The sequence below is a fragment of the Dermochelys coriacea genome, chromosome 5 (genome assembly GCF_009764565.3).
Source record: "Dermochelys coriacea isolate rDerCor1 chromosome 5, rDerCor1.pri.v4, whole genome shotgun sequence".
Lineage (NCBI taxonomy): Eukaryota > Metazoa > Chordata > Testudines > Dermochelyidae > Dermochelys > Dermochelys coriacea.
This window is the reverse complement of record NC_050072.1, coordinates 76,381,169-76,405,172: the sequence shown is the minus strand read 5'-3', so window position 1 is coordinate 76,405,172 and position 24,004 is coordinate 76,381,169. Positions and strand designations below refer to the sequence as shown.

The 24,004-nt window shown below is 38.8% G+C and overlaps 1 protein-coding gene across 7 annotated transcripts in view; it reads left to right on the top strand.

Annotated features, from left to right (window-relative positions):
* The window catches only part of DTWD2 (DTW domain containing 2), a 176,769-nt gene that overhangs the window by 97,077 nt on the left and 55,688 nt on the right, over positions 1-24,004 (top strand). The window contains exon 5 of one of the 7 annotated variants that reach the window (XM_043514705.1): positions 12,275-13,596. The exons of 5 other annotated variants lie outside the window; for them this stretch is intronic. In XM_043514705.1, coding sequence (XP_043370640.1) covers positions 12,275-12,337 — 63 coding nt within the window. In that variant the 3' untranslated portion in view covers positions 12,338-13,596. Of the gene's footprint in view, positions 1-1,846; positions 2,757-12,274; positions 13,597-24,004 lie in introns of those variants that run through there. One more of the 7 variants, XM_043514703.1, reaches the window with a different exon arrangement.

Genomic DNA, 24,004 nt, shown 5'->3' with positions numbered 1-24,004 from the left:
GAACTTTACATTTTCAAAGTGCTTTGTGAGTGCTAAATGTTATGAGTTATTAAAATCTTGCATTCAGATAATATATTTTAAAAGTTAACATATTGTATGTATTTGTGGAATGATATTGTTTCACTTATACAGCCAACATCTTTTTATGTTGTTAGTGAGCTATTAGAAGCTGTTATATCTATTGTCATGAATTAGGAGTAACGTTTATTAAATTTTTAATTGGAAAAATTAGATAAAAGTCACACATATTTAACCATTAAAATATACGTTATTCTATTCATACTGGACCAGTAGAAAGCTCATAGTAGAGGTTAATTTAGTCCATCAATGCAAAAAAGGCAGCGGAGGGAACCTTCCCATTATTTTCATTATTCCAGAAGTAATTCCAGTTGTTTTAATTGTCTGAAATATAGTTCAAATCCCTCTTAATTAAGGCCTCAAATGAGCAAGTATTTAAGCATATGCTGAACTTTAAATATGTTAAGAGTCTCGTTGATATCTGTGCGACTCCTCACATGCTCGAAACTGGGCATGGTTTTAAGTAACTTGGTGAATCCTTGCCCAAAATACTTGTGCAGCGTTTTCTTGTTAGGTAAAGTTTAAAAAAAAATCACATTTTCTCTCTTGGAAATAAGTCCTGGAGATCCTCTGGTGATTGTTGAATAAATGACAGCCAGACCATAGTTCTATCTCATCTTTAAAGCGTATCCCAGGAAATCCAGTGGTGTTTGCTGCAAGGTAGCGTGTAGTCACTATCTGAAGGTGGGGATTCTTTTACAGTTCCTTAGTATGCACTTCCATGCTAAATATAAAACAGTTATGTCATCTACCAGACCTCTCTTGGTATGTGAGCAAAACTGCTTTATAATCCAAAAAAATGGAGAGACAATGTTTCATTCCCTAGTCCACAATCCAGGAGACCTTTATATTAGGTGATATCCAAATACATACCAGCCCGGTATAGAACTCTGACCAACACTTGCCATTCATTATTATTTATTTATTTACATATTTGCATTGTGATAAAGTCCAAAGCCCCTAGAATTCTGGTCCTGTTGTGCTAAGTTCTGTACAAGCACATATCTATGATTCAGTGCTTGATCCAGAGAGCTTGGGAAGATGGATACTGGGGAAATGATTTTTCTCCAACAGTTCCCCATATAAGCAGACACTATCAGAAACTGTCTAAGTGGGTAAATGGAACTTGCATATCCTTCACCACAAGTTTTAAATATTGACATTTTGAGCTCCAATCTTTCTTCTGCTTGTAACTTGCTTGAAAGGACTTTTTTTAATTGCTTCTTGAAATTCAAAGACTTTGCAACTGTTAATATTTGCAGAGGCAAAACTTAGCTAAGGCCTGTGAAGTAATGGGATCTTCATTACTGGAACTATGGCTTTTGGGCTTGTGGGGTAAAGGCTTGGCAAAGTACTCAGGACAGGTATAGGTGATCTAATAGATCTTTTCATTTTCTTACTTCACAGGAAAAAAAATCAAACTTTGTCATTAATCCAAACTATCATAAATCTGGATTTAAATCCCCTCTTCTCAGCCAGAGAACAGACATGAGCTGAGATTCTCTTCACCCAATATGTACATTACATAGATATTCATAGATATTCATAGAATATCAGGGTTGAAAGGGACCTCAGGAGGTCATCTAGTCCAACCCCCTGCTCAAAGCAGGACCAATCCCCATTTTTTGCTATGGATCCCTAAATGGCACCCTCTAGGATTGAACTCATACCCCTGTGTTTAGCAGGCCAATGCTCAAGCCACTGAGCTATCCCTTCCCCAATGCATAAGGAACAATGAAAACCTGTTCCTGTTTCCCTTGATTAACAGATTCATTGCAGATTGCTAAAGAAGAGCTGGTTTACATTTGCCTTTGAGCACCTGATTAGCTTTGTGGGATGCCTGCAGAGAGTCACTGGATCCCAACTGGGATTTTTTGCTGGTTAGCCATGGAAGATGGCCAGTTCTAACATAATTTATTGTCCTTTTTATAGTTATGAATGATGCAATAGACCATACAAATTGCATTGTAACTTGTATTTCTGTTACTTGGTTTTGCAGGGAAGGGGATGAAAGTAGCTGAACATCCTCAACAGATTTTCAGTGACTTTGGGGGTGTGGGGGAGGTGATATCTACATTCATCCACCTCTTACTTTGTGTAAGAATGTCCTTTACAAAATCTGTCAGGGTTAAAAGGGTTTTGAGGGACACTGCTATGGGACTGATACACTGTGTGGCATTACCCCTTGGAAAAACGAATTAAGATAAATGTAGATCTTGTAAGCATTAATTCCTGTGGCTCTGTCCCTACTGGAAAACCCTCTCAGATTCAGGATAAGACACACATAGTGGTATTAGAGATGGAGCCATTGTACCAGGGAGCAAAATACTTTGTTCTTTGTATCAATCTCCTTGCTTTCTGCTGATGTCTTGTGATCTGTAGGATTTTGCAGATACTGGGATAGCAGTGGGGCTTAGAGGGCCATGACTTCTGCTCACCCCATAGATATGCAAACATTGCATGCTGAATAGATGTAAACTTGGGGATTTTGCTCTCTTGCCGAATTTTATGTGGGAAAGCATGATTGTCCTAGTATAAATTACTTGTCATTCTTTATTTAATATGTAGCCGATATATACAATCAAGGTGTCATGTTGATAAAGTAATCTTTTTCACTTAGAAGCATTGTTAAAAATATATTGTGCAGAAAGATTGAATAAAAATTTTTAATAATAGTTTTCCAAGGTTTACTCTCTGTATAACTCCTTTTCATGAGCTGGAAGCTGGTGTCATTAGATGGAAAATTGTGACAATTTGAAAGCCCATTATGTTCGGCAACATTAATGAACCTAATGTGAAAAGAGGATACTTTGGAATGGTGTTCGTTCAGATAAGACCTTTTACAGGTTTAGGTTGTCTGGTTCATTTATAGAGAAGTTTATTAAGAATGTGTGTTTTCTATTTTCTATTTTCCTCTATCTTGGGAACTACCCACAACATTGCAGTCTGGTGTGACAATCAGGCTGTGTTGGTGTGGCGTGATCCCCAGAGTACAGCCTGAGACTGTGGGACCGCTGTGCCCCCTTAACTTTCCAGCCTTGGCTGTCTCTCACAATACTTTGACAAGCAGCAAATCTGTCCAGGTGCTGTTTCACTCAGCACAACCACATGTAGAGCCGCACACCCAGTTAGATTGCATGAATGCTCACAGAGCCACTCATGAATCACACAGAGAAAGGTGCCAGCCAGCTGCCCTCCAGCTCCCAGCCTTGCACATCAGGAGTATACCGTTTTGCACTGCTCAAGACCCTTTCTTGAGCAATGCAAGTTTATTAATTGGTTCACCACTTCATCAATGGAAAGTGGATATACACCAGCCTTTGTAAACCTGAGCAAATTTACCAAGCACTTCAGGCAAACTCACTGGTAAAGATAAACAGTAAACTAAGTTAATTAATTACAAAAGATAGAATTTAAGTGATTTTAAGTGATAAGCAAAAAGTCAGAGTGGTTACCAAATAAAATAAAATATATGCATGCAGTCTAAACCTTAAACCTTATCACACTAGACAGTATTTAGATCAAGCAATGTTCTCATCCCACTGGATCTTACAGTCCTTAATGTATAGGTTTGTCTCTTAAACCTGGGCCAGTCTCCTCTGTTGAAATCATCAGTCTTCTGAGCGTCCTTGTTGCTTGCAGCATAGGTCATGGGGGGAGGAGAAAAGGCCCAGCATGGGGGCACTGTATTCTGTTTTATATCCTTAGTCCATGTGCTTGGAGAACACAAATCCAGGCATGTCTGGTGGGCATTGCTGAGTCACCAGGCGAGGTTGAGCAATTCCCCTGATGTGGCCTTGTGCAAGTGAGTCATTGCATTGTATCACCCTTGCTAGACAATGGCTGATGGTTGTTCGACACCCACCTGGGAGTTGGTTATCTCCCTGATTTATTGTCTTAGGGAACCTAGTATCTGGGTGCTTCCCAAACCCACAGCATATTTTAGTGACAATCGTACAATACAATTCTCATAACTTCATATGCATTAATGATATACATATTTAGCTAGAAACCGTGGCTTTCAGCAGATCATAACCTTTCCCTCAGGGGTGTGGATTTTTCATGCCCTGGAGAGATGTAGCTCTGCTGATTTAAGTTCCCAGTGTAGGCCAGCCATTTGTTGGGAAGAGTAGGAAGAAGTCTGCATCCAATACTTTCTCCAAGATGTGGGATATCTTCTCTCAGGGTGGGGCAAGAGAAGAACATTGACATTTTCTCCTGCTCCCTTAAACATATCCTTGAGTGATACTGGCAGAATGTAAGAAAGGCTGCAAGGTGAATTATCTATACGCTTTGGCAGTTTCTCATATCTAGGTTAGAGATACTGGATTCATCCTTTCACATGTCAATGATTATATTCAGTAAAACACCAGCAAACTATTCCACAGTGATCCCTTTTGTAAGTTTTCAATGTGGTTATGGATCCCATATTTGAACATAAGGGAAATTTTCCCCCTCAAGAATGTCACTTTCAAAGATGTGTGTTTAGTTGCCGGGACTTTAGCTTGAGTTCCTTCCTTTATATCACCTCCCTGTCTTCAGATTTTTTCTGGATCAAACAATATTTCATTGTCCCCCAGAGTTTATTCTAAAGGGCAATAGACTTTTGTATTAATTAAACAATTGTTCTATTGACCCTAGGCCTAGTGCCTTCTCCCTCACAGGGGGAAAAGTTTTCTGTTCTGTACATAATGTGACTGATTAAATTTTACCCCTTCATGCACAACCAGTTAGAGAACATGTGCTGGTTTTCATCTGCTTCCAGCAATCGAAAACAGCATGCAGTGCTTCCATTGTCTGCTAAATAAAAGATTGCATCCAGTTGGTTTAAGACTACCCAAAGGTTGCATCTGCATCCTTACAAATGTTACTCCTCCTATACAGCAGCATGTCAACCTTGTGCTTGGAGGGATGAGGCACTGGCCTCCCTGATCTGTATACCTGGTCCTCCCCCAACACATTTATTTGTTATTGTCAGTTGGACCTGTAGTAGACTCTGAAGTCAGAAGAACTGTCATGCAAGCTACACTGAAGCTGCTTTACTAGAGCGTTTATTAATCGCTACGCTTCTGATAGTCAGTGCTTTCAGCTGATCACATGGAAAGGGCAGTGTGACAAGGGACACTCACAGATTATCCAGTTTATTGTGGCTCTCTTCTAGCCTGCATTCTTTTCCGTATCCCCTCAAGCAATGTTGCTTAGAATAGCCAATTTATTCATCTCTTTACTTATTCTGTAGCCTATTTCTTGAGTTGGAAGTTTCTCTGAAGAGCAGGACTGCGGGAGTTGGCTGACAGATCTTGTTTTCCATTTTCTCTTTGTTGGAGCTGTAATGCTGATAGTCAGAGTTATTGCCGTGTAGGATGAGATAAATGACAAATCAAATTTCTTGGTAGCACCCTGGCATTATTCTATATTATACTGTATTCAGTTTTACTTTTGTTTAACCATTAGCTTTAAAGATACAAACTATATTTAATACACAAATGCCTGCTTGGTTTGAAAATATTTATCTTGTATTCTTAACTTGGATGAAAAGAAATTAATAATATCTCTTCATTTTTAAGTACAATACAGTGTTGTAAGCAATTGCTATTTAGAAAAGAACTATACAGGTCTTCAGATCAGAACGTCAATAAAGCACCCAAATATTTATTATGTGTAAACAAATTTTTCAGCATTTTTAATCAGATGCCTGCTGTGCACTAATTTCTCAGTGCTCCTATTTATAAAAAAGTAGCCCTAGCCATTATTATTAACAAGGATCTTCATTAGAGAGTTCCCCAAACAATTGGTGAGTGCCATCAATAATCTGTTGCCAGATTATTGTTGTGTTGTTAAGAATAATTAAGAGAATTATGAAGCTCTAATGGAAAGTTTAAAGGAAAGTCTCGTCTTCAAATGGAAGAGAAATTGAGGGTTAAGGAAACAATTTTGAAACTATAATATTTTAACAACTTTCCAGCTGGAATTTCATTGCTACTGTTATTTTTCCATGTTCCATTGAGAAAAATGCAATTGTTGGAAGGTACTTGGTTAGCACAGATGACCATGCTTATACTAGAAGGGTTCAGCAACAGGTAGAAAGTTTTGTCAAATAGCTGGAAATCATAGTTCTTTAGTCACACAGCTTAAGCTCTCAAAACAAATTTGAAATGTCCTCAAGATTTTTCATATAAAACCACAAACAACAAAGGGGTTGTATCTCTTCCTCCTCTGTAACCCTGGGTGCTGATGTGTTGTGAAGCTTTTTCTCATAGACCTGACATCAGCGTCCTGCTCACAGTACAATGGCCTCACCCTGTCTTCCTGGTTACTCCTTGCAGAATGACACCAACAGCCATTACAGTCCCAAGGCTTCCCCAGTGCATTTTCCCTGCAGTTTCCAGTCCCTCTCATCAGATGTTAAGTTCGCTGCCTCCAAAGAGACAAAGTGCACACACTATCCTGATACTTTAGCTGAGGCTTTTACTCAGGCAACCTTAAGTCTGCACCCATAATGCCACCCTTACAACAATCAAACCCTAACCCTAGACCTTACTCTTAATTGTAATGACCTTCTGTGGGGACAGAGAGAAGGTTATTGAGTGAATATTACCTTCATCACCATAATAGAAAAGCTCAGAACATTCAAAAGAAAGTGTACCTTTACTTCTGATTTCAAGGAATTTTAATTTGTCTGTTTTCAGAAAAATACAATGTTCTCCTGGGTATTTTGGCTGAAGTTAAGTGATTTATAGATTCCTTCAGCCATAACTCCTGATTAGTGAAGTGTTTATCCTGCCTGGGAATTTCTTTTAGTTTGTATAAAAGGTTTCAGAATTACTCCAGGAGAAAAATCCCTGGAGACTTCTTGAAAGCTGCCTGGAGATTCTAAGCCTCGAATCTTGCAAGGCTTTCAGGAATGTATCCCATTTTTTTTTCTCAGACAGCCTCTTTCCTTTGTACGTGACTTCTTTCCTCCTGCTTCCCATATAGGACCACATATCTCCCATGTGGCTTTCCCTCTTCTGTTCTTTCCAGACCACATCCAACTATACCCCAAGTGGTATCTCCTGCCAGTCATTCTCTCCATGTTGCTTATACATGCTCATAAATTGCCTCTGGAGCTATGTGCCTTTTGCAAAGCATGCATAAAATGATGCTTATATATTATTCCAACGTCAGATTGTTCATGTACTATCAAACTGATGAGTATTATATGCTTCTATCCTGTATATTCTGTACACTTCAAAATATAGATGTGTATTTGCTTAAAATATACATATTATTTTTAAGCATCTGTGTGCGTTTGTATTCTCATAATCATACCTTTTAAATACTTCCATAACTTCCATGTTCGCTTCTTTAAACCTATGAAAATATGTCTGCTTATTAGGGACTCCCTGAAGAGTGAAGTTTAATGTTTGTGTGTGATCTATTTAAGGGATAGGAACCAAAAATTGAAAAATTTTGAAAAATGAGTAACAAGAAGAGTAAAGGATTTCAGCATGATAGGTAAATCCACAAACTCACAAACAATGATCTGGTACCTCTGACAATTCTTGATTTATTCATGTATATTATTTCATCTATCGTCTATGTTACAATCAGAAAATCATACCATAGTTTATTGCTCCAAGATTATGAGCCAAATTCTCTGGTGTAAATATGCAAAACTTCATTTAACTCTATGGTCCTACCCTCATTTTACACTAGCAGAGAATTTGGCCCTATATCTGTGTAATAGGATGGTTTGTTTCATTAAGGGCTGTAGGGGCTGGAACCGGCTGGCCTTGTTTTGAGGCAGAACCGCTTTAAGAACCAGTGTTTGGGACTGATAGGTTGCAGGTTGTATTTATCAGCCCCAGCAAGGAAGGGATCATGAGACTGAGTCTCCTGATTGCTTGCTTTCTGGGGAGATATAAAGGAGTGCTCCCAGCTCAGCAGGAGGAGCTGGAAACAGGTGAGATCTACAGGGAGGCTCTCATTTAACAGTGAGCGAATGAGTGCTGCAGGGAGTAGGAAGGCTTCTGCAGGGTCAAGTGAAAGAGTCCAGTTTATATATGACTCAGGATGGCCTGCAGAGTATAATCCTGCAGGCTAGAAAAGAGAAGGCAGCAGAAAGGCTCATGCTGACTTCCAGAGAGAGGGCCTGTGGAGTTTAAGAACCACAGGGAATGAGAAGGATATGATAGAGATGCTGAGCTAGTGTTAAATAGCTTTATTTTGAAGAAATAAAACTCTGAAGCCCTGAAAAAAGGGGACTTGAAATCCAGAGGATGGAGAGTGTTCTGTGGTACCGGGACTGGTGAGTTAGTCCACATTCTCTACTAGTAATATTAGTTAATCCTCTTTCTCTGGAACTTAATTTCCAGTGTGTAACAAATTAATTCCTTGCTGTGGTAAGCATTTGGTCAGTAAAACTTCTGACTTTTAAAATACCTCATACCATGTCTCTGCCAGTCCTAGTAACTTCCTGGACACTTCATTGCAACCATGCATTAACTATTTTAAACTACTTCTTAGAGGCTATGACAAACAAAAGAGGTCACATAATTAAATCTATTTTAAAATTACACAGCAGTGCTCCTTTACTGAAAGTTTGCCTATGATGTTTGCTCTAAAGTATTGTTGCCTATCATTAAATTAGGGCTGTCAAGTAATTAAAAAAATTAATCACGATTAATCGTGCTGTTAAAAATAATAGAATACCATTTATTTAAATAGTTTTGGATATTTTCAACATTTTCAAATATACTGATTTCCATTTCAATACAGACTACAAAGTGTACAGTGCTCACTTTATTTTTTATTACAAATATTTGCGCTGTAAAAAGCAAAATAAATAGCATTTTTTAATTCACCTAATACAAGTACTGTACTGCAGTCTCTTTATTATGGAAGCTGAACTTACAAATGTAGAATTCTGTACCAAAAAAACCTGCATTCAAAAATAAAACAATGTAAAACTTTAAAGCATACAAGTCCACTCAGTCCTACTTCAGCCAGTTGCTCAGACAAACAAGTTTGTTTACATTGCAGGGAGGTAATGCTGCCTGCTTCTTGTTTACATCACCTGAAATTGAGAATAGGTGTTCGTGTGGCACTGTTGTAGCTGGCATCACAAGATATTTACATGCCAGATGCGTGAAAGATTGGTATGTCCCTTAATGCCTCAACCGCCATTTCAGATGATATGCGTCCATGTTGACGATGGGTTCTGCTTGGTAACAATCCAAGCAGCGCAGAGTGACGCATGTTCACTTCCATCATCTGAGGCAGATGCCACCAGCAGAAGGTTGAATTTCTTCTTTGGTGGTTCAGGTTCTGTAGTTTCTGCATCAGAGTGTTGCTCTTTTAAAACTTCTGAAAGCATGCTCCACACCTCACCCCTCTCAGATTTTGGAAGACACTTCAGATTCTTAAATCTTGGGTCAAGTGCTGTAGCTATCTTTAGAAATATCACATTGGTATCTTCTTTGCTTTTTGTGAAAGTGGTTCTTAAAACGAAAAGCATGTGCTGGATCATCTGAGACTGCTGTAACACGGAATATATGGCAGAATGCAGGTAAAACAGAGAAGGTGACATACCATGCTCCCCCAAGGAGTCAAAAATTTAATTAACACATTTTTTTTAACGAGAGTCATCAGCCTGGAAGCATGTCCTTTGGCATGATGGCCGAAGCATGAAGGGGCATATGAATGTTTAGCATATCTGGCATGTAAATACCTTGCAATGCCGGCTACAAAAGTGCGATGAGAATGCCTGTTCTCACTTTCTGTTGACATTATAAACAGAAGCGGGCAGCATTATCTCCCATAAATGTAAACAAACTTGTTTGTCTTAGTGATTGGCTGAACAAGAAGTAGGATTAAATGGACTTGTAGGCTCTAAAGATTTACATTGTTTTATTTTTGAGTGCAGTTATATAACAGAAAAAAATCTACATTTGTAAGTTGCACTTTCATGATAGAGATTGCACTGCAGTACTTGTATGAGGTGAATTGAAAAACACTTTTTTTTGTTTATATTATTTTTATTACAAATATTTGCACTCTAAAAATCATTGTGAGCACTGTACACATTGTGTTCTGATTTGTAATTGAAATCAATATATTTGAAAATGTAGAAAAACATTCAAAAATATTTAATAAATTTCAATTGGTATTCTTAGCAGTGCGATTAAACTCAGATTAATGATTAATTTTTTAAATTGCGATTAACTTTTTTGAGTTAATCGTGTGAGTTAACTGCGATTAATTGACAGACCAAATTAAAATTTATAGCTGCATAAAGTACAATTTATTTTACTGTCAAAATATAAACCAGATATAAATTTAGGGAATATTTTCCAAATTTTATGCCATTAATACAGAGGTTATCTTATTGTACTATTTTCTTAGTCGGAATATATAACTCTATGAAGATGAACGGCAAAGTTTAAAAAAAATAAGTTCCTGTTTTATCTTTGAAGCATTCAGATGGCACTATAAGTATTAAGATTTTAAAAAAAATATCTGCTGGCTTTTTAAACATATAAAATCTTGACTCTTTTTCTTGGAGGACTTTTCAGAGGACTGGACAGGTATTGAGATTATGACATCAGGGGAGTTAAGTCAATAGAACCTGAGCAGTTGAGAAAAGAGGAAGAATTATTGAATCATGCTGTTTAGAACTCTTTGTGATATCTTTTGTGTATGGTTTTTTTGTTAATACCTGTTTAATTCAGATCAGAAATGAGGATATTCACAGCTGAACCCAGCAACTCCATCAGTACTGTTTTGGTTTTGGTGATTTCTTGGTATGGACATATTATTAGCATGGAACACGAACAAATTACGAAGCATGTTTACGAAGGGATGCCGCTACATGACCGATGATCCTGTGGTCACCAAAAGTTTTGGTGATGCAATAAGATTGTCTTTCATGGACATAAACTGAATATCCAGCTAGTCACCTTAAAGACTTAGCTAGACATAAATTCAGTGGCATTCGATCTGCAAGGAGGCTTTGTCCCTCTAAGACTTATTACAAGTTTTGTGATGATAATGACTTACTTCAAACACCTGACAGACACTTGAAGCTCTCTGAAAGATTCAAACCTGTTTTTTTTTTTCAATTGAGGGTGAAAGCTCCCACACCTTTAGGGAATCTTCCAGTAAAAGCAAGCAAGTTAAGATTAAAAAAAGTAGAAGAAAAAACGACTTTTTAAAAGATTGCTTCATACGTAATCAAGAAGCAATAAAGGGGACAAGTTTTGGCTTACAGTCCCACAGCAAGTTTGAGAGAGCCAGAGGTGAGCTCAGATCTTCTGAATCCTAGTCCAGTCCTGTAACCAGAAGACAATCCTTCTCTTCTTTGCCCTTTGGCCATCTCTGCGTTCTGTGCCTGTGTTTTCAGTCAAACTTGTCATGGGACTCCATGACCTGGAGATGCTCTTTTTGGATGGGGTATGGATGATTATCATTTAGGAACTGTTGCTCGAGTGTCCTTTATTAAACTGTGATGTTCTGATTACAAACCTAGGCCCCAAACCGAGAACATACACAAAATGCCTTTATTGGTCCAGGAAGAGTTTGTTTACATCTCCCTGCTAGTGGACTTCCTCCTACTCAGTGCTAGCTGCTCTCCACCCAGTGAATGTAGGGAGTCTCTGCCCTGGTCCTCCTGGCCCCTGGTGGAGTGTCTCTCAAAAACCAGGATTTTGGTGCTTGTGAGCAGGTGCATTCACTCCTATTTGTGCACCCTTTTAGGAGCAGCCACCTTCTTGACTTAATTTAGCTCTTCATTTTTTTACTTCGGTTTACATATTTTCAATGTCAGTAATGCAATTAGCAGCTTTGTTTTACTAAAATAAATATTGATAGGATCATGGCCTCTAACTCCTCTTTGTAGTCATAAGGGGAAAAATATCCTCCAAATGAAATCTTTATTGATGTACTGGACCATAGGTAGTCTTAGAAGCAGGTAAAGCTACCATTTTGGCTGAATGGGTGTGTAGGGAAGCAGACAATTAATGGCAGAGGATATGTGTTATGTTTGTGCTTTAATTTATAAAATGTTACAAAACTGAAAGGAAATGGGTGGGTGGGTTTGTAAAAACAAAACCTTTAAAAACATTTTTTCTATAATTTTAATTGTATTATAATTAATAGAAACAGATGATTTCCCCAAAACAAACTAATTGCTGACCTACTAACTTTATCCCCTCAGGCAACAGCTGGGAGATTTCTTGCATACTTTGTTAAAGGTCAGCAAACTCTGGTCTTGGACTAGCCGTGGAAGAAATTCCATAGTTGAAAATCTTCCACTGAGGAACACTTCCACCAGCCCCTGGATATTTAAAGCTGTGGATTATATTTAAATATATATATTATATTTAAAGCTGGTCTCAAAGGCTGTTGTAGTACATTTGGCGACACCTCTCATATCCAGGACTCAGACTGAATAGGACTTTAGATTGCAATCAATACTTTGAATTTCAGTCAGAAACTAATAATGAGTCAGTGCAAATCTTGGAGAGCTGATGTGATGTGTTGCCTGTGACTAGCCTCACTTTAGAGAAGCAGCTGCATTTTACCTCTGCTGTAGTCTCCAAGTGGTCTTCATGGGAAACCCTGTGGAGAGCATGTTACAGCAATCCAATATGTCACAAAAGGTAGAACTGAGAGAGAGGTGAAGATTTTGGGGTGGAGCAAATTAGGCTACTAGTTCTTTCTGAGATGCCCAAAACAAGCAGAGGTCCAAAAATACCGGGAAGTTGCAAACCCCTTGGGCAAAGAATGGATAAAATCCCTTCACTAGTTGGAGTAGAATCCAATCTTATATTATCAAACTGCTCCGCAATCCACAACCTTCCCTCTATATTATCATTTCAGATAAATGCCAGCCACATATCTCTTATACCCACTGACTGAAGATTTTAATCTGGTATGTTGAAAAATTCAACCCTTTCATTTTTAAAAAATCAGCTTGTAGACCCTCCTGAAAACATTTGTGACTAACTGAAAACATACAGGACAATAGACTTACATAAACAGAAAGCATGTGTATAGGTTGAAAAAGAGAGAGAGAAAGGAAACTAGGAGAGATTATTAGTCTATCCATTCTATGCATTTGAACATCATGTCACCTTAACTAGGAACTTAATAGAGATTTCAGTGGACTTTGGGTCAGACATCTGAGGAGCATGTACTGTGATCATCATCATTTCAATGCGACCTATGTATGAGGGATAATGAACAGCCTCATCATTTACAGCATGATCATTTGCAGGCTCCTCATCAGTGATTAACTGACAAAAATTTGTAGACATGTGACCGTCACCACATTCTAAAATGTGATTATGGATTCTCACTTGTTACTGTTCAAGGGATGTATATGTCTTAACTGTGAACATTATAAAAACCATGATGACTGATTAATAGAAATATCCATAGCAGATACAGTCAAAGATACTGCTGTGACAAGAACTTTTTACTCATAGGATCTTGTAAAGTAATTGAGAAAATAAAAGGAATTGCTTTTTCCTTCCACATTTATAGATTGAATATATGAAGCAGTTCACGTCTGAGGTCAAAACATGCAGATTAATTAGCCATAGTATGTGTTTTAAGACAGTAACAAAATTCAGAAGATGGAGCCAGCTCAAGGCTATAATATGATGTCAAACATACAAGACTACCAGATGTATAAAAAGCTATTAATGTGGTATAGCTATATATTCATAATATCTCAGTAAATTATAAACCTACAGCATCTGTTTCTTTGATATCATTCCCAGCATTTCAGTCAGTCAGATTCTCAAGTCCCATATGGTATTCTCTGTGTGTATACCATAGAGCATTTTCAAATATTATAATGCAAACCTGTCTACCACTAAGAAATGGAAGATATTGCCAAGCTTGTGAAAAAGGATTTTGCAGAAAGACACAAGAAAAGCCTTCCTTTTCCAACCAACTATGTACAAAGAATAATTGGAATAGATGCTCATTGAGCCTGGGATCGAAACAAAATCCTCTCCCCTCTTATGCTGGATAGGAGAAGGATATTTTAAAAATATTTTGAAGCCTCTTCAAATGGTTAATTAGTATGATTGTATCATTGATTTAGAAAATCAAATTTTGATTCTAACTAGAAATAGGGGAAATAGAAATCTGAATGTTTGCATACACCAGTAAATTTAACAGCCAGTCAGTGTTTCTGTTATTAATATGGGCTAAGCCACATTTTGGCCATTTTAATTTACTACTGCTCACTCTGAGGATTAGGCCCTTAACTCTCATAAAAATAAACACCAAGAAATGAATATAGTATAAAGGTTTGGTTTTAACTCAGATATCTGAGGGCATTCTGAATGACAGCTGCTGAGTGAGGGGGTGAATTCCATGTATAGGGGGTGCAAAAGGTATACCGAAGTGACTAAATTAGGTAGCGGAGACTCGAAAATTCTTGTCATTGTGAACTAAACTGCCATTGAATTTATGAACATCCTATTCTCTTTACTTAGGGAAATAATCACATTATCTGCTGTGTTTGGGATCTTGTGGGTAAGAACTAATTTTTTGCTTTCAAAGTTGTTAGTGTCTTTGTCTTTACCTTTAGTCACTTTGACTTAAATGTGCCCAAAAAACAAACCAGGAGTCTAAATTTCTTCTATACGAGGTATATCTCAAAAGGGAAAAAAACAGAACATAAATTATTTTATAGTACACCAATGAAAATGGATATGCATATATAGCTGGATTTCAAAACCCAAGCACTCTGCACCTAAATTGGTAATTGTGTGTAGATATCAGTGAATAGTTTTTGTTAAGAAATTTCAGATGTCATTTTAAGTATCTAACTGTTCTGAAAATCCATTCATGGTTACGTGCACAGGCACAGAGTTGTGTGGTCATCTAAATGCACTCAGACTAATGTTTGTGCATGTAATGAGGATATTCAGAAAGACTTAAGGAGATTTTTTTTTTTGTCCTTGGTGTGTTGATGTTGGATTAGTTTGGTGGTGCTCTGGGTCTATGGGTATATTTTGTGACTAAATAACCCGCTTCATTGATGGATGCTGTAGAATTTACAATGTCTTCTTTTACTTTGTACCCAGGTAATATCAATTGTAGGAATGTGCCCACTGCTAATTTTTGCATTTTTCTCAAGTACAGCTTCTGTTTTACTGATCTGGCACCAAGAATAATGGTCCAGTGCCTAGCCACTGCCCTGCACTGACATAATATTTTCATGCTTGATATAATCTCCCAAATGTGAAAATCTCTGTGAGGAAACTGTCCCCATGGATGATCATGCTGCATTGCCCCAAAATGTGCACCCTCTTCCTAGAACACAGGGCCACTTTGCAATCGGCTCACTTTTTGAAAACCCTTAGGCTCAGAAATTCTCCTTGCATATCTGGTTAGTCATCTATGCAAATCTATCCTGGCCACAGTACATAAGATACCTCTTTCCCAAATGCTTGCAAAAATGAGTAACATATACTACTTAACAATGCGTTAAATAAAGGGGGAAAAAAATGGCCCAGGACCATGGAAAATGCTTCATATAAAGTAGTAAACCATTATAAATGTGTAATCATTGAAGTGTTTTAATGTGGACACTTGTCTTGAAACTGAACCAGTAGTGGAACATTAACTACTGAAGGGGAGAAGGTAAGCCTTATTCATAGGACACTTCAACAAGTTTGGGTGCAGGAAACATCAGGTCCACCCACTGCATGTGGAGGTAGATAGCTAGGTGACTGCACAAAAGCAAAAAATAATACATCTTGTTCCCCAGTTTATAAACAATTATTGGGAATCAGAGTAGCAGCCGTGTAAGTCTGTATTCGCAAAAAGAAATGGGGTACTTGTGGCACCTTAGAGACTAACAAATTTATTTGAGCATAAGCTTTCATGAGCTACAGCTTACTTCATCGGATGCATTCAGTGGGAAAATACAGTGGGGAGATTTATATACACAGATACACAGAGAACATGAAATAATGGGTGTTACCATACACACTGTAAGGAGGGTGATCACTTAAGATGAGCTATTATCAGCAGGAGAGTGAGGGGTGGGGAGAGAAGACAACCTTTTGTAGTGATAATCAAGGCGGGCCATTTCTAGCAGTTGACAAGAATGTCTGAGGATCAGTGAGGGTGGGGGAAATAAACACGGGGAAATAGTTTTACTTTGTGTAATGACCCATCCACTCCCAGTCTTTATTCAAGCCTAAGTTAACTGTATCCAGTTTGCAAATTAATTCCAATTCAGCAGTCTCTCGCTGGAGTCTGTTTTTGAAGTTTTTTTTGTTGAAGAATAGCCACTCTTAGGTCTGTAATCGAGTGACCAGAAAGATTGAAGTGTTCTCCAACTGGTTTTTGAATGTTATAATTCGTGACGTCTGATTTGCGTCCATTTATTCTTTTACGTAGAGACTGTCAAGTTTGACCAATGGACATGGCAGAGGGGCATTGCTGGCACATGATGGCATATATCACATTGGTAGATGTGCAGGTGAACGAGACTCTGACAGTGTGGCTGATGTGATTAGGCCCTATGATGGTGTCCCCTGAATAGATATCTGGACAGAGTTGGCAACAGGCTTTGTTGCAAGGATAGGTTCCTGGGTTAGTGATTCTGTTGTGTGGTGTGTGGTTGCTGGTGAGTATTTGCTTCAGGTTGGGGGGCTGTCTGTAAGCAAGGACTGGCCTGTCTCCCAAGATCTGTGAGAGTGATGGGTCGTCCTTCAGGATAGGTTGTAGATCCTTGATGATGCATTAGAGTGGTTTTAGTTGAGGGCTGAAGGTGATGGCTAGTGCCATTCTGTTATTTTCTTTGTTGGGCCTGTCCTGTAGGAAGTGACTTCTGGGTAATCTTCTGGCTCTGTCAATCTGTTTCTTCACTTCAGCAGATGGGTATTGTAGTTGTAAACATGCTTGATAGAGATCTTGTAGGTGTTTGTCTTTTTTCTTATTGGCATTCAGATTCTGATTCTCAGATAGTATAAATTAGCATAGAAGCTACATGGACTTATACTAGCTGAGAAGTTAGTTGGCTCATTGTGTAGAGAGTATGATGTCCCTCACTCTATCAGCAAGAAGTAAAAGTTTTGATTAAATGACTAGAACCTACGATGATGTGCACATGTTTCATTTTTGTTTCATATTGGAGATGTAGAAAGTAGATTTCTTCTCTTTGCACAGATAAAAGCAAGATTTAGGCTATTTCAGCAAGTAATAGAGAGGATAATTTGATGGCCAATAAAGCAAATACATGACTCCTGTTGTTTTCTTGCTCAAGCAAGAAAATATTCTGTTTTCAGAAGATCATAAAGCATATGTGTGGGGTAGGGAAACAAGTGAGATTCCTCATTTTTTTTTCCTGTTAGTGTAAACTATTTGGGTACATTTTTTTTATTTCAGAGCAAGAGCAGTTCTAAAGTGCTGGTTTTGCAAATAATATTGCTTGCATATAAGATTACCGGTTTGGAAAATATGCCTATTGTATGATAACAGATTCTGCTGGATTTTTCTATTGCTTATTTCAAGTACTTTTTGCTGACCGTGGGTGTGTTCCTAACAGTCTTAACATTCCTGATTCCTGCCCATTCCTCCCTTTTTGCCTGGTTGTCCTGTTCATTAATATGGTATGAAGAAAACTACAGACTAGGACAAAAAAATATGGTTTTCAAAGGAGAGTATTGGGTCAGATGCAAAGGAAAATATTTAGGATGCTTCAAGTATAGGGTCAAATTTTCCCAAACTTGAGGCTTGTTGCATCTGAAAAAACAAAAGCAGATTTTTGCAGACAGAGTTGATAGATGTTTATAAATATGGGTATTTTTATGTGGAAGTACCTTACGCACATAGACTTACTAGCTTCTGTTTGCACATGGGCCTTAACTATTAGAACATGTTAGTCCACAGATTTGGGGAGTGGGGGAGGGAGGGGTTTAACCTTCCTGGAGAGGGAGAGACAGGTCTGAGGCTCAAACCTTAAGAGTAAACCCAAGAGTTAGATGTCTAATTCACTTCCAATATCTTCAGATAATTTAGAGCTGCTTTTTTTCTTCTTGCAGTCAAGGCTTGTTGGAATGAAGGAAGTATCTTTCAAAAAGTACAGATCTTTTCTACCTTGTGCTGTCCATAGTCAGTCACCTGACCTTGGCTGACACTGTGTACGCTCATGTGTTTTTGTTCACTACAAAGCAACTGAAACTGTTCACTCAGTTGCATTATTTGATTTGCTGATTATCCTGACAGTACCTTGTTTTATGATATTATCTTTTTTGTGGTGAATTACTCCATGAATTTCTACAGTGTGCTGTTAAAGTGAGTTAAAAATAAGTAAAAACCTGTTGTGGCTAACTGGTTCCTGCCATTCATGCTCCGGCTTTTAGGCCTGAAGTAGCTGTTGTTCCAAAATGGGAAGGTGGTGGGTGGGCATTCTATTAATTTAGATGGAATATATGGGCCAAAGGTGTTAGCATAACCCAGTCACTGTCTAACATTAAACAGCGTTAAACAAGGCTCAGGGTTTGGTATATAGAGACCTCAGCCTGCTTAGTACCACGGCAAACACACCATCAAAAATCCTTTTAACCTTTCATTAAAGATAAAGAAGAGGGAAAACAGTGAAAATATTTGAAATGTAAAGTATTAAATGAGGCTCTCATTTTAGCAACGCCCCTTATTCCTTTTTTCTTTAGCTAGGAGAGGGTTTTTAGAAGAGAAAACTCCCTTGAGGGACAGTCTCTTAGTTGATATCAAAGATGGTACTAACTGCCCTTTTGAGGAAAAGAGAAGATATTAGTTGAGATGGGCTCGAGCTGCTGCTGCTGTTAAAGTCCAGTCCACTTTCATCCTAGGTGGTGGTTGGGAGTCAGCTGAAGCTGGTTTGAGGTGGCAGTGTCATCTGGGTCAATTTCTCTGGCCCAGTCTGGACAGGACATCTCTCAGGATCAGTTGGACAATGGCTTAGGGTTCTCGGAGACAATGGAGAGGGCAGCAATGATGGTGCAGTTTGCTCCAGTATCCCATTTTCCTCCTGAAATCTTTTGCTTTAAGGATAGACAAAGGGAGTGCTGGGCAGAATAGTCTATCCCACTATTTTGTCCATCAATTAGGCATAGTTTCCGATGCACCCATTTTGGTTGATCGATTTCTGATTCTATGCTTTTCTTTTTTATCAAGAATTATATCAACTCACTCCTTGAGTTATATCAGTAGGCCTTTTTGTTTGGACTAATTCAGTCTTTCTGCCTCCCTTTCGTACCTTTTCCCATCAATATTTGTTATAGATTATTGTGCATTTTATGAACCTTCACTCACTTGTTAAAGTTGAACTCACAATTAGGGTAAATTTGTAGGCCCACTTATCACAACAGCATTACTGAATTAAAAAAATGCATGGTGTTAGAGTACATTTGCAAAGCTCTTCTGCCTCTGGCTCTCTGGTATTACAAAGGCTTTCACTCCCATGTCTGGGCACTTTGAAGTATCATTTAACATTAGCATCCTCCAAACAGATCCAAGAAGCACTTTGTCAGAGGACAGGCAGGAGACCTGGTATAACTATATAATGATGATGATCGTGTTTAGATACTGAAGTGTCTTTGGAATGCAAGCTGGTTAGTACAGACATTCATTGTAAAGAATGGCTGTGCACAAATGTGATACAAAGAGCAGCTGGTCCATGTGCTGTTAAATTGGTATTTACTGCTGTGCTCATTCTTCAATCATCTTTAATCAGACTTGGCATTCTAAATTACTGTAATATTTTTTGTGAATTTAGCTTTCTCGATTTTAAGCAGCTCAGAACAGTGGTTTTCAACCTTTTTTCATTTGCAGACCCCTAAAATTTTTTGGAAATCTTAGACATAGTCTGTTGACTTCCAGGGGTCTGCGGACCACAGGTTGAAAACCCCTGGATTTCAACATCTATATGAGGTGGGGAAGAAAAGAAAGTATGCACCTTAAGAGTAAGGTGAACTAGATCAGGTTTTCTCAATCTCTGGGTCGCAACCCAAATTTGGATCACCAGAATGTGTCAAAAGGTTGGGTGGGAAGCTGGGATGGGTGGGTGGGGAGGATTCAGTCCTGCCCCTGGGCTGGGTGGTGGACATCCTAGGGGGTTGCAGAGCCCACCCTGCACTTACTCCACAATGGCAGCTCTGGTCCCGCAAGACTGGCTAGGCTTGGCTACCCACTCCAGGCTTTGCAGCCTGCTGCACAAGGTTGCTGTGCCATTCGGGTTTGACCCCGCTGCCCATCCGTCATGATGATGGAGAGCTGGATGGACCAAATTTGACTGAGTAGTGCTATGATCCCATGTACCAGGCCGTAATGTCACAACACCACTCTCAAAAATTTGGCCCATTCGGCCCTGATTTCTGAGTTATGTGAAGTGGCAAATAACACTTGCCTATTCACTTTCTCCATGCCATTCATGATTTTATAAACTCTAGCATATCCCTCTTTGTCATCTCTTTTCCAAACTGAGCAGTCCCAATCTTTTTAATAAAAAGAAAAGGAGTACTTGTGGCACCTTAGAGACTAACAAATTTATTAGAGCATAAGCTTTCGTGAGCTACAGCTCACTTCATCGGATGCATTCATCGGAAATGCATCCGATGAAGTGAGCTGTAGCTCACGAAAGCTTATGCTCAAATAAATTTGTTAGTCTCTAAGGTGCCACAAGTACTCCTTTTCTTTTTGCGAATACAGACTAACACGGCTGCTACTCTGAAACCAATCTTTTTAATAACTCCTTGTATGGAAGCTATTCCATACCTGTAGTAATTTTTGCAGCCCTTCTCTGTACTTTTTCCAATTCTAATGTATTTTTCTTTAGATGGGGCTACCAGAACTGCATGCAGTATTCAAGATGTGGTCATACGATGGATTTATATAGTGACATTATGATATTTTCTGTCTTATTATCTATCCCTTTCTTAATGATTCCCAACATTCTGTTCGCTTTTTTGGCTGCCACTGCACATTGAGTGGATATTTTCAGAAAACTATCCACAAAGACTCTAAGATCTTTCTTGAGTGGTAACAGCAAATGTAGACCCCTCATTTTGTATGTGTTGTTGGGATTATGTTTCCCAATGTGCGTTACTTAGCATTTATCAACATTGAATTTTATCTGCCATTTTGTTGCCCAGTCACCCAGGTTTGTGAGATCCCTTTGTAACTCTTTGCAGGGTCAGCTTTGGATTTAACTTTCTTGAGTAATTTTGTATCACCTGCAAACGTTGCTACCTCACTGCTTACCCCTTTTTCCAGATCATGTGTGAATATTTTGTTGAACAGCACTGCTATTTATCTCTTCCCACTGTGAAAACTGACCATTTATTTCAATCCTTTGTTTCCTATCTTTTAACCAGTTATTGATCCATGAGAGGACCTTCTCTTGTATCCCATGACTGCCTACTTTGTTTAAAAGCCTTTGGTGAGGGACCTTGTCAAAGGCTTTCTGAAAGTCAAAGTACACTGTATGTTCTAGAACATCTTTGTCCATATGTTTGTTGACACCCTCAAAGAATTGTAATAGATTGGTGGGACATGATTTCCCTGTACAAAAGCTATGTTGACTCTTCTCCAACAAATCATATTTATCTACATGTCTGATAATTCTGTTCTTTATATTATTTCAACCAATTTTCCTGGTATTAAAGGTAGGCTCACCTTGCATGGTGATTGCCAGGATCACCTCTTCAGCCTTTTTTAAAAAGCAACATTACATTAGCTATTCCCCAGTCATCTGGTACAGAGCCTGATTTAAGTAATAGGTTACATACCACAGTTAGTAGTTCTGCAATTTCACATTTGAGTTCTTTCAGAATTTTGGGGTGAATACCATCTGGTCCTGGTGACTTATGAATAAATTAAACAGTAATTAGTTTCAAAATCTCCTCTGACACCTCAATCTAGGCCTGTGCCTCAGATCTGTCACCTAAAAGGAATAGCTCAGGCATGGGAATCTCCCTCACATCCTCTGCAGTGAAGACCAATGCTAAGTATTAATTTATCTTCTCCACAATGACCTTGCCTTTTTTGAGTGTTCCTTTTAGCACCTGGATTGTCCAGTGGCCCCACTGATTGTTTGGAAGGCTTTGTGCTTTTGATGTACTTAAACTAACAGCAAATAATTTTTTTGTGTCTTTTTTGTGAGTTCCTCTTCAAATTCTTTTTTTAACCTGCCTAATTATACTTTTACACTTGACTTGCCAGAGTTTATGCTCATTTCAGTTTCCTCACTAGGTTTTTAAAGGATGTATTTTTTGTCTCTGATTGCCTCTTTTACTCTCTTCAGCCTTGGTGGCACTTCTGGTACATCTAGTGACAGAAGAAAGAGTGACCAAAATGCTACTTACATAAAATTATAGGTTCAAGGTGATTTCTTGTCTCTTTCCACTCAAAAATATAATGTGTTCACCTGGATGGCGGATGTCCTTTTGCAGTAACACCTTTGAATGCTAAAATGAGTTTAACTGTCAGAGAAGCAATATTAAGGCCTAAAAAGACTGACTGGTGGTCAGAGTCAATATGGCTTCCCTCTTAATCAGGGCTGTGTGGCCTAGTGGCCAGTGGGGAAATGGCTTTCCACCAAAGGGTGGCTGGTGGCTGGGGTAGGGAGACCCAGGTCCTCCCAACTCACTGGGTTCCAATCCGGAGCCTTGATAGCGGTGAATGGATTCATCACTATGTCAGCAGGGATCTATCCAAAACACGCTGCCTTTGTCCCGGTTCCACAACCAGATCAATATCTAGTTCCTCTAGGTTACTTCCAAGCCACTTTTCTAGAGTTGCTGTACACAAGTCTCCTGGGTCTGGGGTCATCGGCTTGCAAAGCTCCCAATGACTCTGTCTGTCCTTGGGCTGGAGTGGGCAGCTGGGTATCTACCTGGATCTTGGCATTCTTGGCCTCCACAATCTGGAACTCCAGCAGCTCCCGGGAGGGAACCTGCAATATGTGTCCTCTCTCCTCAGCGGTCAACCCTGACTGAGATGGGCTGCTTTCTTTTATACTGTGGGTCCAGTTGGAGTATGCCCAACAGTGGTGACAGGACATGGCTTCCTCCACCCATAATATGGGTTTAACCCCTTCTTGTCCAATGCGGGGCCTGTACATCCCATCACACATTCATTTTATCTTCCAACGCTGCAGTCTACTGTATCTGCACTGCTTTCAGACAGAATTGGAGATTTTTCAGACGATATGAAGGAGTAACCAAGTAGCAGTGAGCCTCTAATATCCCCTATCTAACATAGCATAAAATACAACAGGTATAGTAGCTTGGTCCCTGGCAGCCAGTATTGTGGTTTGCATATTGATTTCATTGAGCTAGTGTTATTTTTCATTACTTTAAAAATCTTATTCACTTTGAAATTGTAAAGAACTATCTACCAGAGCTCGAAAGGAGCATTCTAAAGTCCCAGTTAGAAAAAGCACTTAAGTATGTGTGTAAGTCCCAGTAACTTCAGTGGGACTTTAAGCAATTGCTTAAGTTCCCTTCCTAAATAGAATTGTTTTCCTAAATCAGTGCTGCCATAAATATAAAGGGAAGGGTAACTACCTTTCTGTCAACGTTCCTTCCCTACTCTGAACTCTAGGGTACAGATGTGGGGACCTGCATGAAAGAACCCCTAAGCTTATTCTTACCAGCTTAAGTTAAAAACTTCCTCATGGTACAAACTTTGCCTTGTCCTTGAACCCTATGCTGCCACCACCAAGAGTGTTAAACAAAGAACAGGGAAAGAACCCACTTGGAAACATCTTTCCCCCAAAATATCCCCCCAAGCCCTACACCACTTTCCTGGGGAAGTCTTGATAAAAATCCTCACCAATTTGCATAGGTGAATACAGACCCAAACCCTTGGATCTTAAGAACAATGAAAAAGCAATCAGGATCTTAAAAGAAGAATTTTAATTAAAGAAAAA